Source organism: Mastigoproctus giganteus, chromosome 7, assembly GCF_048544385.1.
Source record: "Mastigoproctus giganteus isolate SK-2022 chromosome 7, ASM4854438v1, whole genome shotgun sequence".
Taxonomy (NCBI): Eukaryota; Metazoa; Arthropoda; class Arachnida; order Uropygi; family Thelyphonidae; genus Mastigoproctus; species Mastigoproctus giganteus.
Window position 1 is genome coordinate 30,300,128 of NC_143581.1, and position 19,925 is coordinate 30,320,052.

At 38.6% G+C, this 19,925-nt stretch overlaps 1 protein-coding gene across 1 annotated transcript in view; it reads left to right on the forward strand.

Annotated features, from left to right (window-relative positions):
• Prp16 (ATP-dependent RNA helicase l(1)G0007) overlaps window positions 1-19,925 on the forward strand; it is a 226,447-nt gene that overhangs the window by 44,792 nt on the left and 161,730 nt on the right. Inside the window, exons 5-6 of the mRNA XM_090377598.1 lie at window positions 10,089-10,204; window positions 13,855-14,057. Coding sequence (XP_090233724.1) covers window positions 10,089-10,204; window positions 13,855-14,057 — 319 coding nt within the window. The remainder of the gene's footprint in view (window positions 1-10,088; window positions 10,205-13,854; window positions 14,058-19,925) is intronic.

Sequence of the window (19,925 nt, forward strand, 5' to 3'; positions counted from 1 at the left end):
TCCAGCTGACCTTTGAATTTCCCCAGACTGTCAGCCTCTACCACCCATGTAGGTAACTTATTCCAGTAATTTATAACTCGCTGGCTAAAATAAAACTTCCTGCAATCCAGTGTAAACAACTCCTCCCGTAACTTGAAATTATGACCCATAGTTCTAGAATCATTTATAACTGTGAAAATTTCGTTCTTATTCATTTTGCTTATGCCTCTCAGAGCCTTAAACGCCTCAATCAAGTCTCCTCTAAGGTGCCTAGTTTCCAAGCTCTGCAACCCACCTATTTGAAGTCTTTCCTCATATGGACACCCTTTTGCCGATCTCACCAGGTGAGTTACCCATCTTTGGACTTTTTCAAGAAGAACAATGTCTTTCTTTAGGTGCGTTCTCCATACTTGAACACAGTATTCCAAGTGTGGTCTAACAATAGCCTTATATAATGGGATTATGATGTCCTTAACTCTACTAGCGATTGTTCAATAAATCATCGATAGGACACCATGGGCCCTCTTTGCAAGCGGTCTACAATGCTCGGAGAACTTCATATCTGACCGTATTGTAATACCCAAGTCCCTTTTCTCCACTACTGGCTTTAGTTCAACTCTGCCAAGTGTACAGGCTGGCCTCGATTAACGCGATTAATTCGTTCCACGAGTGCATCGCGCAAAACAGAAACGCGTTAATCGAATATAATAATCAATAGGAAAAATTATAATTGGCCTTGACCTTCTGGAATATCCATAAATAATTTTAAAAATACCTTTTAAATAACTTTTTAACTGTAAACAATGTAAAAGATAATGAAAATAATTATGGAATTAAATGTTTATTGCATAAAACAGTGGTTTCCAAACTGTGCACCGTGGAATATTTTAATTTTCGAGGGAAACACAGCGATACTCGACATCTGTCGGACACCACGCGAACTACTAGCTCGAGGTAGTTCACAGTTTTAGCATTTCTTATTAAGTTGTTTGGACCTAACTACTAAACGGAACTGTTAGGTATTTCTTTTAGTCTGGGTGCACCTTGAAAAAATTACTGCGACACTAAGGGCGCCGTGAACCAAGAAAGTTTGAGAACCTCTGACATAAAATACACAATGAAGAAATGACTGTTGCGGAAATATTTGAACAGTGTTGACTTTCTCTTTTCATCAGTAAATTTCCGATAGCCGACAACAATCTTCTCTGGTCCCTGGCGAAATAAATACCGCAGAGAACCTCAAACCTTTTGTTTGAGGTTCTGTGCAATACGAAAGATTTCATCTAATTCTTTTACTGTTATCTCCTTCGCAGTAACATTTTCATCTGCCTCATTTAAAAATTTGAATTTTTATGCAAGTGTGCATTGACTTTATTAGCAGGAGACAAACAAGTAACACTTCTTCTTCCGATGGTTGATGGAACACAGAGGCTGGGAGCAGGCAAACGTTTGTTTATTGACCGTACGACTCGCGGTAAGCTTAACGCGCGATTCAAATCTTTTTCAACTATCGCATAAAAAAAAAAGATCGCGTTAACTGGAACATCGTGTAAAGTGAAAAGTGGTATAATTTTTCAAATAGCATTAACTGAAAATCGCGTTAATCGAACTCGCGTTATGCGAGGCCTGGCTGTATAAGTTATTTTGGGGTTACTGTACCCCAAGTGCAATATCTTACACTTTGCTGGATTAAAGCATAGCTGCCATTTTTCTGACCATCTCTGAAGTCTATCTAGATCACTCTGAAGAAGCTCGTCTTGGCAACAATCATTAACTACTCTACCAATCTTTACATCATCTGCAAATTTAGACATCATGCCCTCTATCCTTTCATCAATGTCATTTATGAAAATCAAAAACAACAATTGTCCTAATACTGATCCTTGGGGAACCCCACTTCTTACATCAACCCAATCTGAGGAATAACCATTTATTACAACCCTCTGCCTCCTGCTCTGAATCCACCTTGCGATCCATCTAAGGATTTTCTTTTTTTTTTTTTTTTTTCGGTAGTTGTTGGCGCATCGGCTTCTGTGGCCATAGTGCGCCTCCCAAGGTTTTTGCAGTACTTTGATCCAAGCCCGAGGCGGGATTCGAACCCGCGACCTTTGGGTTGCCAGGCAGGCACTTTACCCACCTGGCTAGCCCGGTCGGCAAGGATTTTCTCTGTGATTCTAGCTTGTTCCAGCTTATAAAGTAACTGTTCATGTGGGACTGAGTCAAATGCTGTGCTGAAATCCAAATAGACAACTTCAAAATTATTCCCTAAGTCTAGCACTTGAGTGACTCTGTCAAAATAGTTAATCAGATTAGTTAAACATGATTTTCCCTTTACAAAACCATGCTGAGTATCCTTCAGAATTCCATTTCTATCTAAGTGATCCTGAATTCCACCCTTGATCATAGGCTCCGTGATTTTCCCTTCTACTGAAGTTAGACTAACCGGCCGGTAATTTCCCACTTCACTCTTAGAACCACACTTATGTATTGGAGATACATTGGCACTTTTCCAATCCAACGTAATCACTCCCGAGTCCATGATGCTCTCGTAATTAGCCTCAGTGGTTCAATGCACTCACTTGCCACCTCCCTTAAGATTATAGGGTAAATGCTTTGCTGAAATCCAAATTGCTGCTTTGGATAAAGGGATGGTTGAGTGGGAGAAAACAGAGTGGTAATCAATGGACACTGCTCTTCGTGGACTAATGTTATTAGTGGAGTCCCCCAGGGTTCAGTGTTGGGTCCATTGTTGTTTTCTTTATTCATTAATGATATTGATGATGGTATATCAGGTTTAATGTCCAAGTTTGTAGACAATACGAAGGTTGGCAGGGTTGTTAATGACACTAATGGCAGTACGCTGCTGCAACAAGATCTAGAAAAGTTGAGTAGATGAGTTGAGAGGTGGCAACTGAAGTTTAATATTGATAAATGTAAAGTACTGCATATGGGAAGCAGTAACCCCAGAGTAACGTATCAACTGTGTGGTACTACACTGACAGAGATAGAGAGTGAAAAGGACCTGGAGGTAATTGTGCAGGCAGATATGAAGTTTTTTGAGCGGTGCAGATGGTCTGCAAGAGTAGCACATGGTGTCTTGTCAATGATATACAGGAATTTTTCTAGCAGGGATAAGGAGGTGATTATTCCCTTGTATAAGGCAATGGTCAGGCCACATCTTGAGTACTGTATACAAGTCTGGAAGCCTCATTTCAAGAAGGATGTAGAGCTGCTGGAACGAGTACAGAGAAGGGCAACAAGATTAGTGAATGGAACAAAGGGTTATTCTTATGAAGAAAGATTTGCAAATTACAGTGCCTGGAGACTAGGCACCTGTGATGTGATCTGATTGAGGTGTATAAAGCCTTGAATGGTTTGAGCATGTTGAATGCTGATGGGATTCTTCCTCTTGCTCAGAATAATCGCCCGAGAGGGCATAAATTCAAATTGAGGAAAGACAGTTGTAGGATAGATGTGCGGAAGTTTGCCTTTAGCCAGCAGATGGTTGCTTGCTGGAACAAACTTCTATCTGTCGTAGAAGTTGACAGCTTAAACAGATTCAAAACAGAACGAGACAAACATTTAGAGCGGGTGGATGAGTGAAATGAGAAGGGGGTGTGCGTGTATTTTTTTTCGGCCGATGCTATATAAACTTGCTTTCTATATGCCTTTGCTAATGCTAAAAATGCTAAAATGCTATCAACCCCAGGAGCCTTACTGGCCTGTAGGCTTGAAAGTTTTTTCATTAAATAAACGTGTGAAATTTCAACATCATTAATTACATTTTTTTAAACTTCACTCCCAGAATTTCTCATTAATGTGAAGGGTTTTTCTTCAGTAAATATCGATGCAAAGTAACTGTTGAGTTCATCTGCAACTTCAGCTGGGGTACCTAATACTATCCTGTGTCCATTACATAATATCTGGTTTGCCCTTCTCTTCTTTGCTGTTCTTCTATATATGTGAAGAATTCCTTATCCCCCTTTGCTCCCTTTGCCAGTGATTTCTCATAATCTGCCTTTGCCGGTGTAACCTTTTCAGTGGCATTATTATAGATAAATTTGTAGCTGTTATAGGCTTCAGTACTTTTTATTGCTCTGCATGCTTTATTTTTTTTTATTGCTTTTTGGCAACTTCATTATTCATCCAACTTGGAATCCTCCTCATGGAGTATATTTTTTAATTGTATATAAGCATTTAAAGCTTCTGTGATTAATGCTTTAAAGTTATACCATAATTCAATTGTATTCACTCTCTGTGAGTTATTGACCCAGTTAACAGAGGCCATGTAGTACCTTAAGGCATCGTAATTTCCTTTCCTGAAATTATAACCCATTCCTTGACCTTTAACTACTGCTACCTCTCTCTTCATCGTCCACCGTAGAACTCTGTGATCACTTTCTGCTACTGTTTTTTTTTTTTTTTTTTTATGTAAACCCCAAACACGAGAGGTATTAGAATCTATAGTACTTAGTACCGTGCTGGGGTTGGAGGTTGAGAAGATGAAAGAAGATATTTGTTGACATTGGACTTGAACTTCTGTAGACTGTAATTTTCAGGAAATATGTATAAAGGAAGGTTGTTCCAGAAAACGGCAGTTGAATGAATAAACAAGGAAGATAAAAAGTTGGTTCTGTGAGTTTGAAGTTGGACAGTAAATGGATGTTGGCTGGTGGCGGCACGTGTTCGGACTGTTTTGAAAGAGAGAGCGGGAATTATAGAAGCCAATTCAGAAGAACAGTGCCCATGGAAGTATCTGTAGAAGAGGCATGCTGCAGAAACAGTACGTCTATGAGAGAGCAAGTGGAGAGACTCTGTTAGAGATGAATCATTAATTAACCTAACTGCCCTCTTCTGAATGGAATCAAGAAGCCTGAGAGAGAGGTTTTGGGGACAGCACCCCAGATGTGGGAACAATATTCCATGGCAGGGCGGATTTGCGATTTATACAGAGTGCGCACCTGTTTGGAAGAAAAGTAACGCTGAGAGCGAAAGAAAAAACCAAGTTTTTTAGATGCAGAGAAAGCAATATTTGTAGTGTGCTTGTGCCAAGAGAGAGAGATTAGAAGTCAGGGTAATCCCCAAAAGAGATATATCATTTTGCCTAGAAATCGGAGTGTCACTAAAGGTAAGCATAGGGGCAGAAGAATCCTTTTTGCGAGATATAAGACAAGACTGAGTTTTAGAAGGGTTGAAATCAACTACGTTGTTTTTGCCCCACTGGAGAATTATCTGAAGATCGGCATTTAAGGAATTGTAAGCAGATTTTCGAGAAATTGAGCAAGATAAGGTTTCTCAAAATTGGAAAGTGGAATGCAATGTGCTATCATCGACAAAACTATGGATAGGATTTCCAGTCAATGGAAGAAGGTCATTAATATACAAGAGGAAAAGAGTGGGTGGAAAAACTGAACCTTGGGGGAGACCGGCATTAGTGGAGAAGTTAGAAGACAGAGAGCCATCTACCATCACCCTCAGTGAGCAATCAGAGGGAAAACTGGATAACCAATTACTAAAAACAGTTGGCAAACCATAAGATGGAAGCTTGTTTAGAAGACCTTTATGCCAAACACGATCGAAAGCCTTTGAGATGTCAAGAGCAACTATTTGTGTTTCCCTGAACCTTTCCATTGAATTAGTCCATAAATGGGTAACATAAGCCAGAATATCACCAGTGGAGACACTGACGGAATCCATACTGGCAATCGTTGATTAGACGGAAGGTTTCTAGGTAGTTTAAGAGTTGACGGTTAATTGCAATGGGACAATAATTGGATGGGAGGGATTTGTCACTCTTTTTAGGAACTGGCTGGATGTGAGCAAATTTCCAAGCAAAAGGAAAAACACCTTTGGAATAAGAAAGTGAAAAAAGGCGGCAAAGAATAGGAGTAAGTTCAGGAGCACAGTTTTAAGAACAAGTGGAGAAATACCATCAGGACCTGGAGCTTTCTTAGCATCAAGATTCTTCAAAATCCTTCTGACATCCTTTTGACAGAAGACGACAGGAGGCATTGAATGGAGCGTGTTGAGAATGGTGGGAGGTGTTTTACCAAGATCATTAATACATGAGTTGGAAGAAAAATGGGATGCTAGGAGGTAAGATTTATTCTTACCTGAAGTGACAACAGAACCATCTGGTTTGGACAGAGGTGGGACCAGAGATGGGCAAAAGTTGCGGCCAATAGCTTTGGCAAGAGACCAGAATGCTTGGCTACCATTAGGGCAAGAAGCAAGTTTTCTACTCTTAGCCCGTTCAAACTCTAGTTTGGACTGATTAATAACTGCTTTACAATTGTTGCGAGCTTTGGTGTAGGCAGAAAATGAAACTGGAGAATTAGAAACAAGCCAATTAAGATATGCAACATTCTTCTCTAACAGCTTTAGCACATTTATTGGGAAACCAAGGTTTAGATAAAGGACGAGATTTTAAAGTGGAATGTGGGATAAAGCATTCCATTCCTGCAAGAATAATTTCACTGACACGATCTGAGCAAACGTTGACATCAGAAGTTTTGAAACAGTAATCTGACCAAGGAAAAGAAGAAAAGAAATCTCGCAGGTCATCCCATTTTGCATTCTTGTAATGCCAAACAACATGAGGTTGGGAATAACCATGCGATAAAGGTTCCATTGGAGAAGAGGCAATCACCAAGTTGTGATCTGAAGTGCCTAAAGGACCTCTCACTTCGACCGTGTACTTAGAAGGGTTGTTTGTAAGAAAAAGATCAAGCGTATTGGCTGTATGATTAGGATTGTCCGGTATTTTTGTAGGTAAATGAACAATCTGTGCAAGGTCATTAGTAATTGCAAAAGCCTCAGCATCTCGACCAGCTGGGTCGGTGTGACTAGAAAACGGAAGCCAGCTAGAGTTGTGAACATTAAAATCACAGAGGAAAATTACCTCACTGTTAGGAAAGTTGGACTGGAGAAAGTCAAGTTGCAAAGAGAGGAAGTCAAAGAGCACCAAGTGATTAGTGGAATTGGGAGAACGGTAGAGACAACAGATGAATTTGACACAATGAGGTAGAGAGATTTTAAGCCATAGAAGATCAAAGAGAGGAGATTCCAAATTGCCAAGTCTCTGACAGGGAATATCAGAACGGGCATATGCACAAGTACCACCTTTGAGGCGAAAGGAATCATACAACGAATGATTTGGGCATCTGAGATGAGCAGTAGTTGAATCAACCAATAACTGAGATTCTGTCAGAAAAAGTACAAGAGGTTTGGCAGACTGCAAGCGGAAATGGACATCGTTGAGATTAGAATTGAGACCATGTATATTTGTGAAATTAATTAGGAAGTGCTTGGGAGGTTTAGATCTTTTCGCAGATAAGCTTGCTCTAATTAGTTTGACAATTCATGGTGTATTCAATAGTAAGAAAGAAAAAGTGGGTGGGACATGCTGTATGAAGTAATGAAATTTTTGGATATGGCGTACACGTGATAAGAATATACCCAGATCCTTGACATGATGTGGCTTCTACAATGCTCCCCGCATACACACTACTCGAACTCCCCACAGTCATTATCTGGCAGAGTAGAGGTAGCAAGATTATACACTAGCTGATCTGGAAGCCTCCTAGAGAGTTACCAATAGGTCGGTCCGGTGTACTAACTAGCGATCGGCCTGCAAAAACCGTTTTAGAGCTGTACCCTCGAAATGTAAGGAATAATGAATCTCGCCACGATGTTCATCATAACCTCAAAAGTCATCAATCATACTGCATGATGGAAGAGATAGGGAAGGGTTGACCGGAACTTAGCTCTAGAGACTAAACATGGGTTCCACCTCTTCAAGTCTTCAATAAGCAAAGTGGTGGTATTCCACCAGTTGATTAGAGTCATCTACCACCTAGTACTGCCTGTTAACATAGAGGGGCGGATTCCTCCATGTGGTGTGGCCGCCACATCTCGACCCCTGCTTATATTGGTTCACTCCTGGGTGGTCACCCACCATGTTCTTGTGCATGGAGGTTATACCCAGGATTACTAACAGTCCCACTATCGTGAAGGGTGCAAGCAGAGGATTTGGCTGTCATAGCCCGTCCGGACTTTGCCGAAATTGGGTTCACTTGACTTGAGTGTCACTCGAATATCATTTCCATCAGCATTTTAGACTCCCAGGTAGCAAGTACAGCTTGTCTGGCATATCTGAGAAGATGTCTGTGACAACCTCAAGGACCAACCCCAAGGTTCCCGTACTGTCAGCCATATTATGTCATCTGGTTCATGGGAGATGGGAGATGGGAGATGATGAGGTCTAGAGTATTCTTTTCTCTAGTACTTTCCCTGACATGTTGGTACAAATAACAATCATCTAGTTGATTTAAAAATTTTGGCACCCCATGTGGAGTTTCCTTCCCATTTGCTCTAATCAATTAGAGGCAAATTGAAATTGCCCATAATAAGACATTCAAGCTTACTTGCCCATTCCATTTGCATGTAGAGGCTCTCATCATAATCTTCACAATCAACTGGCTTGTAAATTACTCCCACTCTCATTATACCTTTACTTCTAACTATTTCACACCATACAGATTCTATACTAGCATGCGAAATGTCTGAATCCAGAAAAGCTTTCATCGTGCTCAGGCTACTTTTGATAAGAAGCATGACCTCCACCACCCCTTCTATCTTCCCTGTCCTTCCTAAGTACATTATACATACCGTACTGAAACTCACATTCCTTATCTCTGGGTAACACCAAGTGTCCGTAAGCCCTATTATGTCAGTGTTACTTGTCCTAACCAGGAGTTCGAATTCACTAATTTTTTTTGACAACACTTCTGACATTACTGTATAAACAATTAAGACTTAGTGTTCTTGTATAGTTAACTACCCTGATGCACACCTTAAAGTTATTTAAGCTCACTTCCCTGGCATTTGCCACCCAATCATTTGAAACGCTTTTGCCCTCAAAACATCTTGCTACTATGTTCTGTTGCGGTAACACACAAATACTCTTGAGGTATGTGCAAGAGTTAATTTGACCAATACTATCAGATAAACGCATATCTATATTACCCTTGTCCCCTCAAACTAGCAGTTTCCCTGAATCCTCAATAATACTGGCAAAAACTCTTGCACCACCTCTGTTTTTAAATGCATTCTGTCTCTAAGAAACAGATTCCTTCTACCTACAAATGCGGACCAAGCTGATAGAAATTTCCCCCCAAAAGCCTTGCAGAGTCCTTCAAGTCTTAAGTTAATCCACAAGGCTTTCAGCATACAATCCCTCCTATCGTGCTATAGGATAAAATCATGACTCACCCGGAAATCGCCATCGGCTATTTCCATATGAGTCATGGTACCCTCTGACGAAGTTTTCAAGGATCTTGTAATAACCATTATGAAATTTACTAATTATTAATAAAAGAAACTTTCAAAAAATTATATTTATAATATAAAAAAATAAATCAAACTATTACGGGGAAAAAACTTATTAAAATAAACTTTACAATATACTAAAAAACTTTTGAAATCCTGCTCTACTTCACCCATCCTGCTTTAATCCTCCTTATCTATGCTTCTTTAATGTCGCTATGAAGAGCTACAATAGGCACATCTGTTTGTCATGAATGCCAACCAGATAAGAGCAGATTGAGCAGGTATTCAGATAAGATAGGTATTTAAAACATTAACTCTAAAGAAAGTTGCAAAACACATGAGTGGCTGAAGAGCTAGTTTAATGGAGAGCAAAATTTAACAGAAAACACAAATGCAGTTTAGTGCTCCTTCACATGAAAACATAATCTGAAGAAGTCTTTAATTCACAGAAAATTAAAACAAAATCCAAACAGTACCTCCAGCTCTTGATTGCTGTGGGCGACAGAACCCTTATCTGGTGACATCTGATAACTATCAAGATGTGTGGAACTTGTCACTCTAAAATTAATAGACTGCTTCACTGCTAAATCCAAAGAAAAAATGTAATACATTAGTACAAATCAATGTCTAAGCAATAAAGGTATTAATATTAGTCATACAATGAAAGGCTCAGGGGCTTTTGCTGCACTAGCCAAGACAGTATTTTCCAAATATGTTTTCTGTACTGGAAAAAAATGTAATTGCATTTATGTTACAGTTTTTAACATTTTCTTTTGCAGGTCAAAAAGGTCTTACAGTGATGACACACCCCTTCCTACACCTACTTATAAGTATAATTCTTGGGCTGCCAATCGTAAGAAAACAGGAGCAACACCAAAAGAGAATGAAGAAAAAGGTAATCTCTCTCTCTCTCTCTCTCTCTCTTAACTTCTTTGTTTTCCAAGAAAAATGTCAATTGAAGAGAAGTTTTGATAAGAAGGAAACTGTATACAGTATAATGTTTTTTTGTGAAATAATTGACTGTGGCTAATCTCCAGAAAATTACATTATTTATATAGTAGCCTAACAATAATTATATGTAATTAATATCTGCACAGAGTATCAAAATGAAGGGCCAAAAAATTTTGATGTCTAGATATATATTGAGTTTGTCAGAAATCTGAACAGGGATCTTCCAAGACGATAACATGCTGTGTCATTGGGCCTGCACTCTGCACAAGTGGTTCAAGTAACACAGTGAAGATATAACCCATCTTGATTGGCCTCCAAATTCACCTAGCCTCAGTCCAGTTCAACATCTGTGGGTTGTTGTAAATAACATGACTCATCCGACCAGCACACCTTCTTCCAGCCTTCTAACATCCAACTTTTTTAAATGCTCTTTGCACCAGGCAAGTCTTTTACGCCGATGAACCTTGGTTAGGAGAGGATGCTGTAGGAGTTGTCTGCTGGTATAGCCCATATGTGCAAGCGTGCGATGCATGGGCATGCCAGATATTGTTCTGGGTTGGCCAATGTTGTATTGGGTAGTCAACTCTTCAACAGCACTACGCCTGTTTGCCTGTATGAGTCATCGAAATCAAGGCACCAGCTCGTCGAGCACCCACAATCTGTCCTTTATCAAAGTCCGATAAATCCTTCCTTTTACCCATCAAGCTCGGAATATTACTATCTACTGAACCACTGACACCTTATCTATGCTACGTATGACGACTAACTCTGCACTCTCGTACCTCACGTGGTCAACAGGTCACATTCAGTTTTCATAAGGGTGGTCATAATTTAATGATCACTCAGTGTATAATGGTCAGGCCACATCTTGAGTACTGCATACAGGTCTGGAGGCCTTATTTTTAGGAACAAGTACAGAGAAGGGCAACGAGATTGGTGAAGGGAACAAAGGGGCGCTCTTACCAAGAAAGGCTTCAGTTGTGCAAATGGCAGCGTCTGGAGAATAGACACCCATGAGATGATCTGATTGAGTTTTTTTAATTCTCTGAATGGATTGAGCAAGGAAGCATCAGGATTGAGGAAGAATCCCAATGCTGATGGGATTCTTCCTCTTGCTGAGACTATGCACATGGGGGAGCATAAATTCAAATTGAGGAAGGATGTTTGCCTTTAGCCAGTGAGTGGTTGATTGCTGGAACAATCTTCCATCTGTTGTTGTGGAAGTTGATAGCTTAAATAAATTCAAGAGAGAACTAGACAAACTATTGGAGGGAATGGATAAGTGAGATAGGAAGTTTTTTTTTTTTTTTTTTTTTTTTTGCTGATGCTGTATAAGCTTGCTTTCTTACATCATATGCCTCTACTACCATTGCATTACATACACATTTAAAATTTGAGGAATGCAAGTTGTCACCTAGATTTGTTTTATAAAACATTGCACAAAAAATTAGCAGCAACTATATACGAAGTAATGTATTACATGCGCTCTGAAAGGAAGTGAGAACAAGATGGATTTTTCCCAATAATAGTAAATAAAAAATTTATAAGTTATTTTAAGTAATTAACATATTTTCTGCATATATAGAAACATAACCTGTATATAAGGCAACTTGGTTCTTTTTTATTTTGAAAAATTCTAAAATGTTGACTTATACTCAAGTATCTACAATATATACATGTCAACCTGACCTGTCATATATATATATATATTATACATGTGTGATTGGATGAATGTTGAAGGGGTTAAAGTTTATTACCATTTGTTGATAATGTTTCATTATGAATGCTCCACTTGTAGCATTGTTAAAATTTCAGTATCTTTTCAATACAAAGGTCTGTGTACCATGTCATTAGTCACTTGTGTGGTTAAAAGGTTAGAAGAAAGAGATACTTATTCAGTTATCCAAGAAGAAGAAGAAAGACAATGACAAGCAGGCTTAACTGTTTTTTCCTTGCAACTACAATAGCTTAATCCACATATCGCTGAACTGTGAAATCAACAAAGGGCAATTTGCTGGGTAACATTGACAAATGGATATGCTGGTTTCAGACATATTTAAAACTATTTCATGAAACATTGATAGAAAGTTTTGAGAGCAGAGCAACTTCAGTACCCTTACAGGATTAGCCATCACAAAGCTTTAATGCATTCCAGTTCTCAAAAGCATACTCTCACTTTGGATTTTCTTCAGAATCACAGATGATTTTGTTTTGGTACAACCTGCAACTGTGCCATGGATATTTTAGCATAATATGGATATTTTAACCTCTCAGGTTATGTGGTACTGAAAATTGTTAATTAAAAAAGTTACAAATTTTTAGTGTTTCTCTGCAGTTTCTGGAGTTCTTTTTTGAGAATCAGTAAATAATTTTCTTAATTTGACGTATGTACTTGTAATTTTTGTTTTTGTAAATTTTGTTTTCTATTTTAGTGAACATGGCATTCAGTATTAATAAGTGTTAATTTTTTATTATTAATATGTATAAATGATTATCTGTAAAAAATCTGCTCAGCAAATAGAATTAAAACTTTTAGCATTCAGAGTTTATTGAAGTAAACATATGAGAGTTGGCTGAAAACTAATGCCTCTTATTGCATAACTTTTGAAGAAATGGAGATAAATCAAAAATCAAAAATGTACTTGTATAACAGAAAATATTGTCTTTTAATTTGGAGTATCATTTTCTATATATACTGCACCTAACTTTTGATACATTTTGTCCAACACTTAACATGTTTTTGTATGCTATTCAAGTAAAATTCTTCCAGCTGTAAGGCCTACCATCTCTACATAGGTGAGTTATATCTGTTGCCTTGGAGATGTTTTTTAAGCTTTGGAAACAAAAAGGAAAATTGCTTGAGCCAAATTCTGGCCTGTAGGGAGGATGCAGAACACCTTCAAATCCCAGCAACAAATTTCCATGCATGTTGCATGGCTGCTGTGAGGTTGCACATTGAAGCAACCACACTGCTGTATTGCCAAACCTTGCTTTTTTTTTTTTTTTTAGCTTATCCAACATCTCAAATACGTCAGTGTGGATAGCATCCGTAGAGTTCCAAAAGACAGTTACCATCACTTTGCCAGCTGATGCTTATGCTTTGAATTTTTTTGCACATGGAGATGTTTTATGGCGCAATTCCTTGGACTGTCCCCAGTTTTCTAGATCATGGGGGGTTGATTCCAAGATTAATTCAGATTTGATGAGTCTAACATTTGCAGTCAGAAATTGAATAACTGTTCATTGTTTGAACTGGGTTTTCAAGGATGCTTCCATTTAAAACAATGTAATTTGTAAACAACCACACAGAAACAATACTCTGTATGTGCTAACTATAAAAGCTATGTTGATGGGAATTTGCTGCACCACCTAGTGCCAGGGCTATGAAGTAAAAGTCATTACTACTTAATATATTTTCGTAATTTTAAGTAAAATTAAGTATTCTTTTCTTTTTGGAATCTTGGAATGCTTGATTCCAACGAGAAAGCAATTAAATATCATTCCAGTTTGATGGTACCTATATCATTTTGTATTGTTTTTGTGATGAAGCCAATTTATTTTGCTTATAGTAGTGAATTCTTTTTTTTTTTTAAGAAAATAAACTACCATGGTCACCTGATGAGTGGGATGAGGAGCAGAAACGTGTGGACAGAGAATGGTATTCTCTTGATGAAGGTTATGATGAAGCCAATAATCCATTTTCAAATATGTCTTCTGAATACACGCAGAAAAAGGAAGAAGCTTTAGAACAAAAAAAGAAGAAGAGAATGTCAGCACAGCAGAGACAGATAAACAAGGTGCAAACATGCATTCCTACTTTTTTATCAAAAGGAAATTAGAATAAATGGGATAAATAAGATAATGGGATTGTAATGTAACCTTTTGAATTTAGTTAACATCAGTGAACCAACTGGTTTTTAATTTCTTTATTTCACTAAAATAATTAAAATAATAGCTAATTAAAAAATTAAAACAATATCTGTATTTGGCTATAGGGAGAACATCTGAAACTGACAACCATGAAACCTGGTGTTTGCCTGTGCTTGGGTTTTTTCCAGTTTATGGGTAATAAATCTGAACAAACATGAAGTGTCAAATTAAATGTCAAAATTGAAGTATGTACAGGTAAATAGAAAACACATCGGTAGCTTGCTCAGTGGGCAGCATGACTGTGATTAAACTTTATTAAGAATAAACTATATTAAGAATAAAATAATATAATAATATAAAATAATGTAGTTAATTGTATTAGCCGTGTCTGTATTTGTTATTTCTATTTATTCCTTTATCTGCATTGGCTATTAATTTGGAAATGAGAACACCCACAATCTGGAAACCCAGGTGCAACAGAATTGCTGAGTGATTACTGACAAAATTGCTTCAATAATCTTTCTATACATTAAAATAATTTTCCTCCTAGTGATATATATTCAGCCAATAGGATTTTATCACAGTTACGTGGTAATACATAACCTGTGATAAAACAAGCTTCTGTTTTAGTGTGGTCATGCTAGATAAACCTTGTGCACACACTTTGTTTATCTAGCATGACCATACAGTACCATTCTTGTTTCCATATGTAACGTATTTAAGTATTCATAGCTGAGGAAGACCACCAAATATGGAGGATGTGGAAAGGTCAGGGAATGGCCACTGCATATCCCCAGAGCAATATGGCCTTAGCTGCTAATGCTCCTAAAAACCAAAGTATTTTAAGTATTTTATTTTATAAAAAGAAGTAAGTGCAGAGAGCGAAGACCCCTAGTATTCCATTTAAAAAATAAAATAAAAAATCAGATAGTGTTGATTATAATTTGTTACATAGAACTATGTTCTGTCCTTGTTTCTCAGTTGCAAGCTTCTCACTCACATTTTTTTACCAACAGCATATCTTGCATATCGGAATAAAAGTCATGGCAAAAAAGCAGCCAGCTAAGTGCTCAAATTTTTCTTATTAAGGTAATATCACTTATCACAAACATTAAATACTGTATGAAAGTATGGAGTAATGAAATTTTGTTTACTCACAAAAATGTATTTTTATTTTCCACTTTAAGTGCCAATACAAAGACTCAATATAGGTTTATTAATTCCCATGCTATGAGGCATTAGGCACTGAAGAGTCACTTGGAACTGGGCTATAGAGCTACTTGGAGCACACTATGCTTATTATTATTATTGTAATAATGATAGTATTTATTATATTTATTGTAAACAAATTTTTTGATGAATAAATTGTATTGTATTATTATTATTATTAGTAGTAGTACTGGTGGTGATAAACAATGCAAGAAAACAAGCAAGGCATGCCTTTGTTTTGTTTCTTTTTTTTCTCACTATATATCTGAGAGACGGTCGTTTTCAAAGCCGCTAAGTGGATTTTTCTTATTTATTGATTTGAAATTATTGTTTTTCTAAAACTTTTGATTTAAATTTAGTAGTATAACATTATTTGGTGATTTTCTGATTAATTTGGTGTATTTATTCTTTACTCGGCCTTGTAATTGCATAAAAGTATCGGTAAAGGTTTCCACGTGTTTCAACTCCGCGAACCGTTCGTAATTTTCCCGCCTTTGTGATACGATATACCGTACTAGATAGCGTTAGTTGAACTTCGTTAGCAGTTAAATTGTACGTTTAAATAAATACATATAACGACTTAGATTACAAACGTAATATAATTAATTTTATTTAACATAATTAATTATACATATAACCACTTAGGTTACGTAACATAAATAATTAGTAAAAACAAATAATTAATACATAACTTGATACGAAAGTTATATAAAGGGATTTCGCAGATAACACTCGTTACTGAAACGTATATTTCGTAGATAACACTCGTTACTGAAACGTAAATATTCCGTAAATAACACTCGTTACTGAAACATAAATATAGCGTTATAACTGTGTTTGGATACAAGTTTAGGATTTAATTTTGTACAGAAATTGAAATTTTATTGAAAGTAAATCTAAATCATGACTCAAACCAGAGCAGCAAAGCAAAGGGCTCAAGCTAATGGGAATGCTGTGGCCCAGGGGAGAACTGAGGGGGGCAGTTGTCCTCTGAATCACAGCCTTGTAAGATGCACTATTTGCTTGATGTTTGCGGAGCAGTCAAGTATGGGACATGATACTGCCATGGGGGATGTCTTTGTGTGTGTGCGATGCAAGGAGTGTAAGGAGATAAGGCGACAACTCACCGTTGTTATGGGCCTATATGAGAGCTTGAAGGATAGGGTGGATGCCCTCGAAGGATTACAAGTGAGGGGCCCATCAAGCTCTCAGCTGCCCACACCAATGCCAGAGCTTGCACTTGGTCATCGCGGAACACAGCGGCAACCCCCAAGGCAGAATGCGCTGGTCCCAAAGGAACTAGTAGTTGTTGGTGACTCTATTGTCAGGGAAACGGGAAACATGCTTTGTAAAAAGGATAGGTGGAATAGGACCAGGGTATGTCTGCCAGGGGCAAAAGTTGATGACGTTGTAGAGCGGATATCATCTTTTAAGGGCACAAAAGGTGATATAGTTGTACACGTTGGCACTAATGACATTAAGAGTAGGAGACCGGCGGAATTACTTGACAAGTACAGGTCACTGATGAAAAAAAGCCGTGAATTAGGGTTGAAATTGAAAGTGTCTGCAATTCTGCCCAGACACGATAGGAGGGAGTATATGATGAGAGCCCTGTCAATCAATTCGGCCCTGGAAAGATTGTGCAGGGCTCAAGGGGTAGAATTTTTTTCAGCCTGGTCTGTACTTGTTAACAGGAGAGACTGCTTCTACAGGGATGGGATACACTTAAATAGAAAGGGTGCAAGAATGTTTGCTGATGCTATCGAGGCAATGTTAGGTGGGTCGGAAAACTGCTAGATTGGGGGGATACAAGGACTAATAGATTAACAGTAGCCACTGGCAGAGGTGAAAGTGATTCTTGCACTGCTTCTATTGGAATGAGCCGCAGCCTGGAAAATAAGATGCAGGATATTTCAGAGACTGCTGGGAATCATTGGGGTACAAGTAAACACATGGGTTGTGTTAGGGTAGCTAAGAAAAAGAACAGGTGCATGTATACTTGTGTGTACACCAATGCTAGGAGTTTAGTAAATAAATTTGATGAATTTGAGGTATTGCTCAAAACATCAAAGGCAGATATTGTGGGGATTTCAGAGACGTGGTGTCACACAGATATAAGAAATGCAGAACTGGAATTTGGGGAGTACAATGTCTACAGAAAGGATAGACAGGATAGGAAGGGAGGAGGGGTTATGCTATTAGTTAAAAAACACATAAAATCCAAGGAAGTGAAGCCAGTCGACATCGCTGGACAGTGCAGTGTCGAGTCAGTTTGGTGTGACATAAGCATTGGGAGATCAAAATTGAAAGTAGGAGTGTGCTATAGGCCTAATGACTCTGATGAGTATAATAAGAAACTGTTCGGAGAAATAGAGTGGGCCAGTAAATCAGAGAGTCTTATAATGGGGGATTTTAATTTCCCAGATATTGACTGGAATTTGGGGGCTGGTCACTCACACAGTAGCAAGGCTTTTGTGGATTTATTGGATGATTGTTTTCTACATCAGCATGTTCGGGAGGCAACTAGAGGGAGTAATACTCTTGATTTGATTATCAGTAGTGATTCTTCATGCATTAAGAATCTGCAGATAAATGAACCACTTGGTGGCAGTGATCACAGTGTGCTGAAGTGGGAGTTACTCAAAGAGGTAACTACCATTAGGGGTAAAGGGAAGGGGTATTGCTTTCGTAAAGGCGACTACAATGGACTGAGACAGTATTTAAATTCTATACAGTGGGATCAACTGATGATATTGCCAACAGCAAATTCAAAATGGGAAGCATTCAAAGAACTTATCGTGGAAGCTACTAGGCTTTACATACCAACTAAGAAATATTGTTCAAGGTTTAGGCCTAAATGGATGTCAGATGAACTAATGAGGCATATGGCAGAGAAGAAAAATGCATGGGATACATACAAATTAACACGTGACACGGACGCCTATGATAGATACAAGTTGATCTTTAACCAAGTTACAAAGGAGGTTAGGCAGGCAAAGGCAGATTACGAGAGATCCTTGGCAAGGGATGCGAAGAAAAACAGCAAAGAGTTCTTTACTTATGTAAACTCTAGAAGGAAGGGGATGAATCAGATTGGTCCACTTGAGATCGATGGGTCAACTGTTGATGACCCTGCTCGGGTAGCTAACAAACTAAATGAATATTTTGCATCGACATTCACACATGAGGAGTTATTCAGCTAGGGGAATGCCAGAGGTGTATTCAATTCTAGCAGTAAGCTAGAGAATCTTGTAATAACTGAGAGCAAAGTGGAGGAGAAATTGTTGAAGATAAACACAAGAAAGGCACCTGGGGTGGATGGGATCTATCCAGTTATATTAAAGGAGGCAGCAAAGGAGGTAAGCAAACCCTTAGCCATAATTATGAGAGCTTCCTTGGACTCAGGGGAGGTACCCATTGACTGGAGATGTGCAAATGTGACCCCAATTCACAAAGGGGGATCAAAGGCTGACACAAGTAATTATAGACCTGTGAGTTTAACTTCTGTTCCCGGAAAATTAATGGAGGCACTGGTGAAAGAAGCACTGCAGGATCATCTAGACAAGACTTCAGTTATAGCTAGGACACAGCATGGTTTTGTTAAGGGGAAGTCTTGCCTGACCAATTTGATTGGATACTATGATGCAGTCACAAAAGAACTGGATGCAGGGAATAACTTTGATATTATATACTTGGATCTTAGAAAGGCTTTTGATACTGTTGCACATGGAAGACTGCTGCACAAATTGGAGCAGTGTGGCATTGGAGGCAAGTTGCTGCTATGGATAAAGGGGTGGTTGAGGGGGAGAAGACAGAGAGTGGTAATCAATGGACACTGCTCATCGTGGACTAATGTTATTAGTGGAGTCCCTCAGGGTTCAGTATTGGGGCCTTTATTGTTTTCTGTATTTATAAATGATATTGATGATGGTATATCAGGCTTAATGTCCAAGTTTGCAGACGATACGAAGGTTGGCAGGGTTGTCAAGGACACTACTGACACTATGCTGCTGCAACAGGATTTGGAAAGGTTGAGCAGATGGGCTTCGAGGTGGCAAATGAAGTTTAACATTGACAAATGTAAAGTACTACATATGGGAAACAGCAACCCCAGAGCAGCGTATCAACTCTGTGGTACTACACTGACAGTGGTAGAGAATGAAAGGGACCTGGGGGTGGTGGTGCAGGCAGATATGAAGTTCTCTGAGCAGTGCAGACGAGCTGCAAGAGTAGCTCATGGTGTATTGTCAATGATATATAGGAATTTTTCTAGCAGGGATAAGGAGGTGATTATTCCCTTGTATAAGGCAATGGTCAGGCCACACCTAGAGTACTGTATACAGGCCTGGAGGCCTCATTTCAGGAAGGATGTAGAGCTGCTGGAACGAGTACAGAGAAGGGCAACTAGATTGGTGAATGGGACAAAGGGGTTCTCTTACGAAGAAAGGCTTAAGTTTTGCAAATTACAGTGTCTGGAAACTAGGCACCAGCGGGGTGATCTGATAGAGGTGTACAAAGCCTTGAATGGTTTGAGCATGCCAATGCTGATGGGATTCTTCCTCTAGCTCAGAAAAATCACCTGAGAG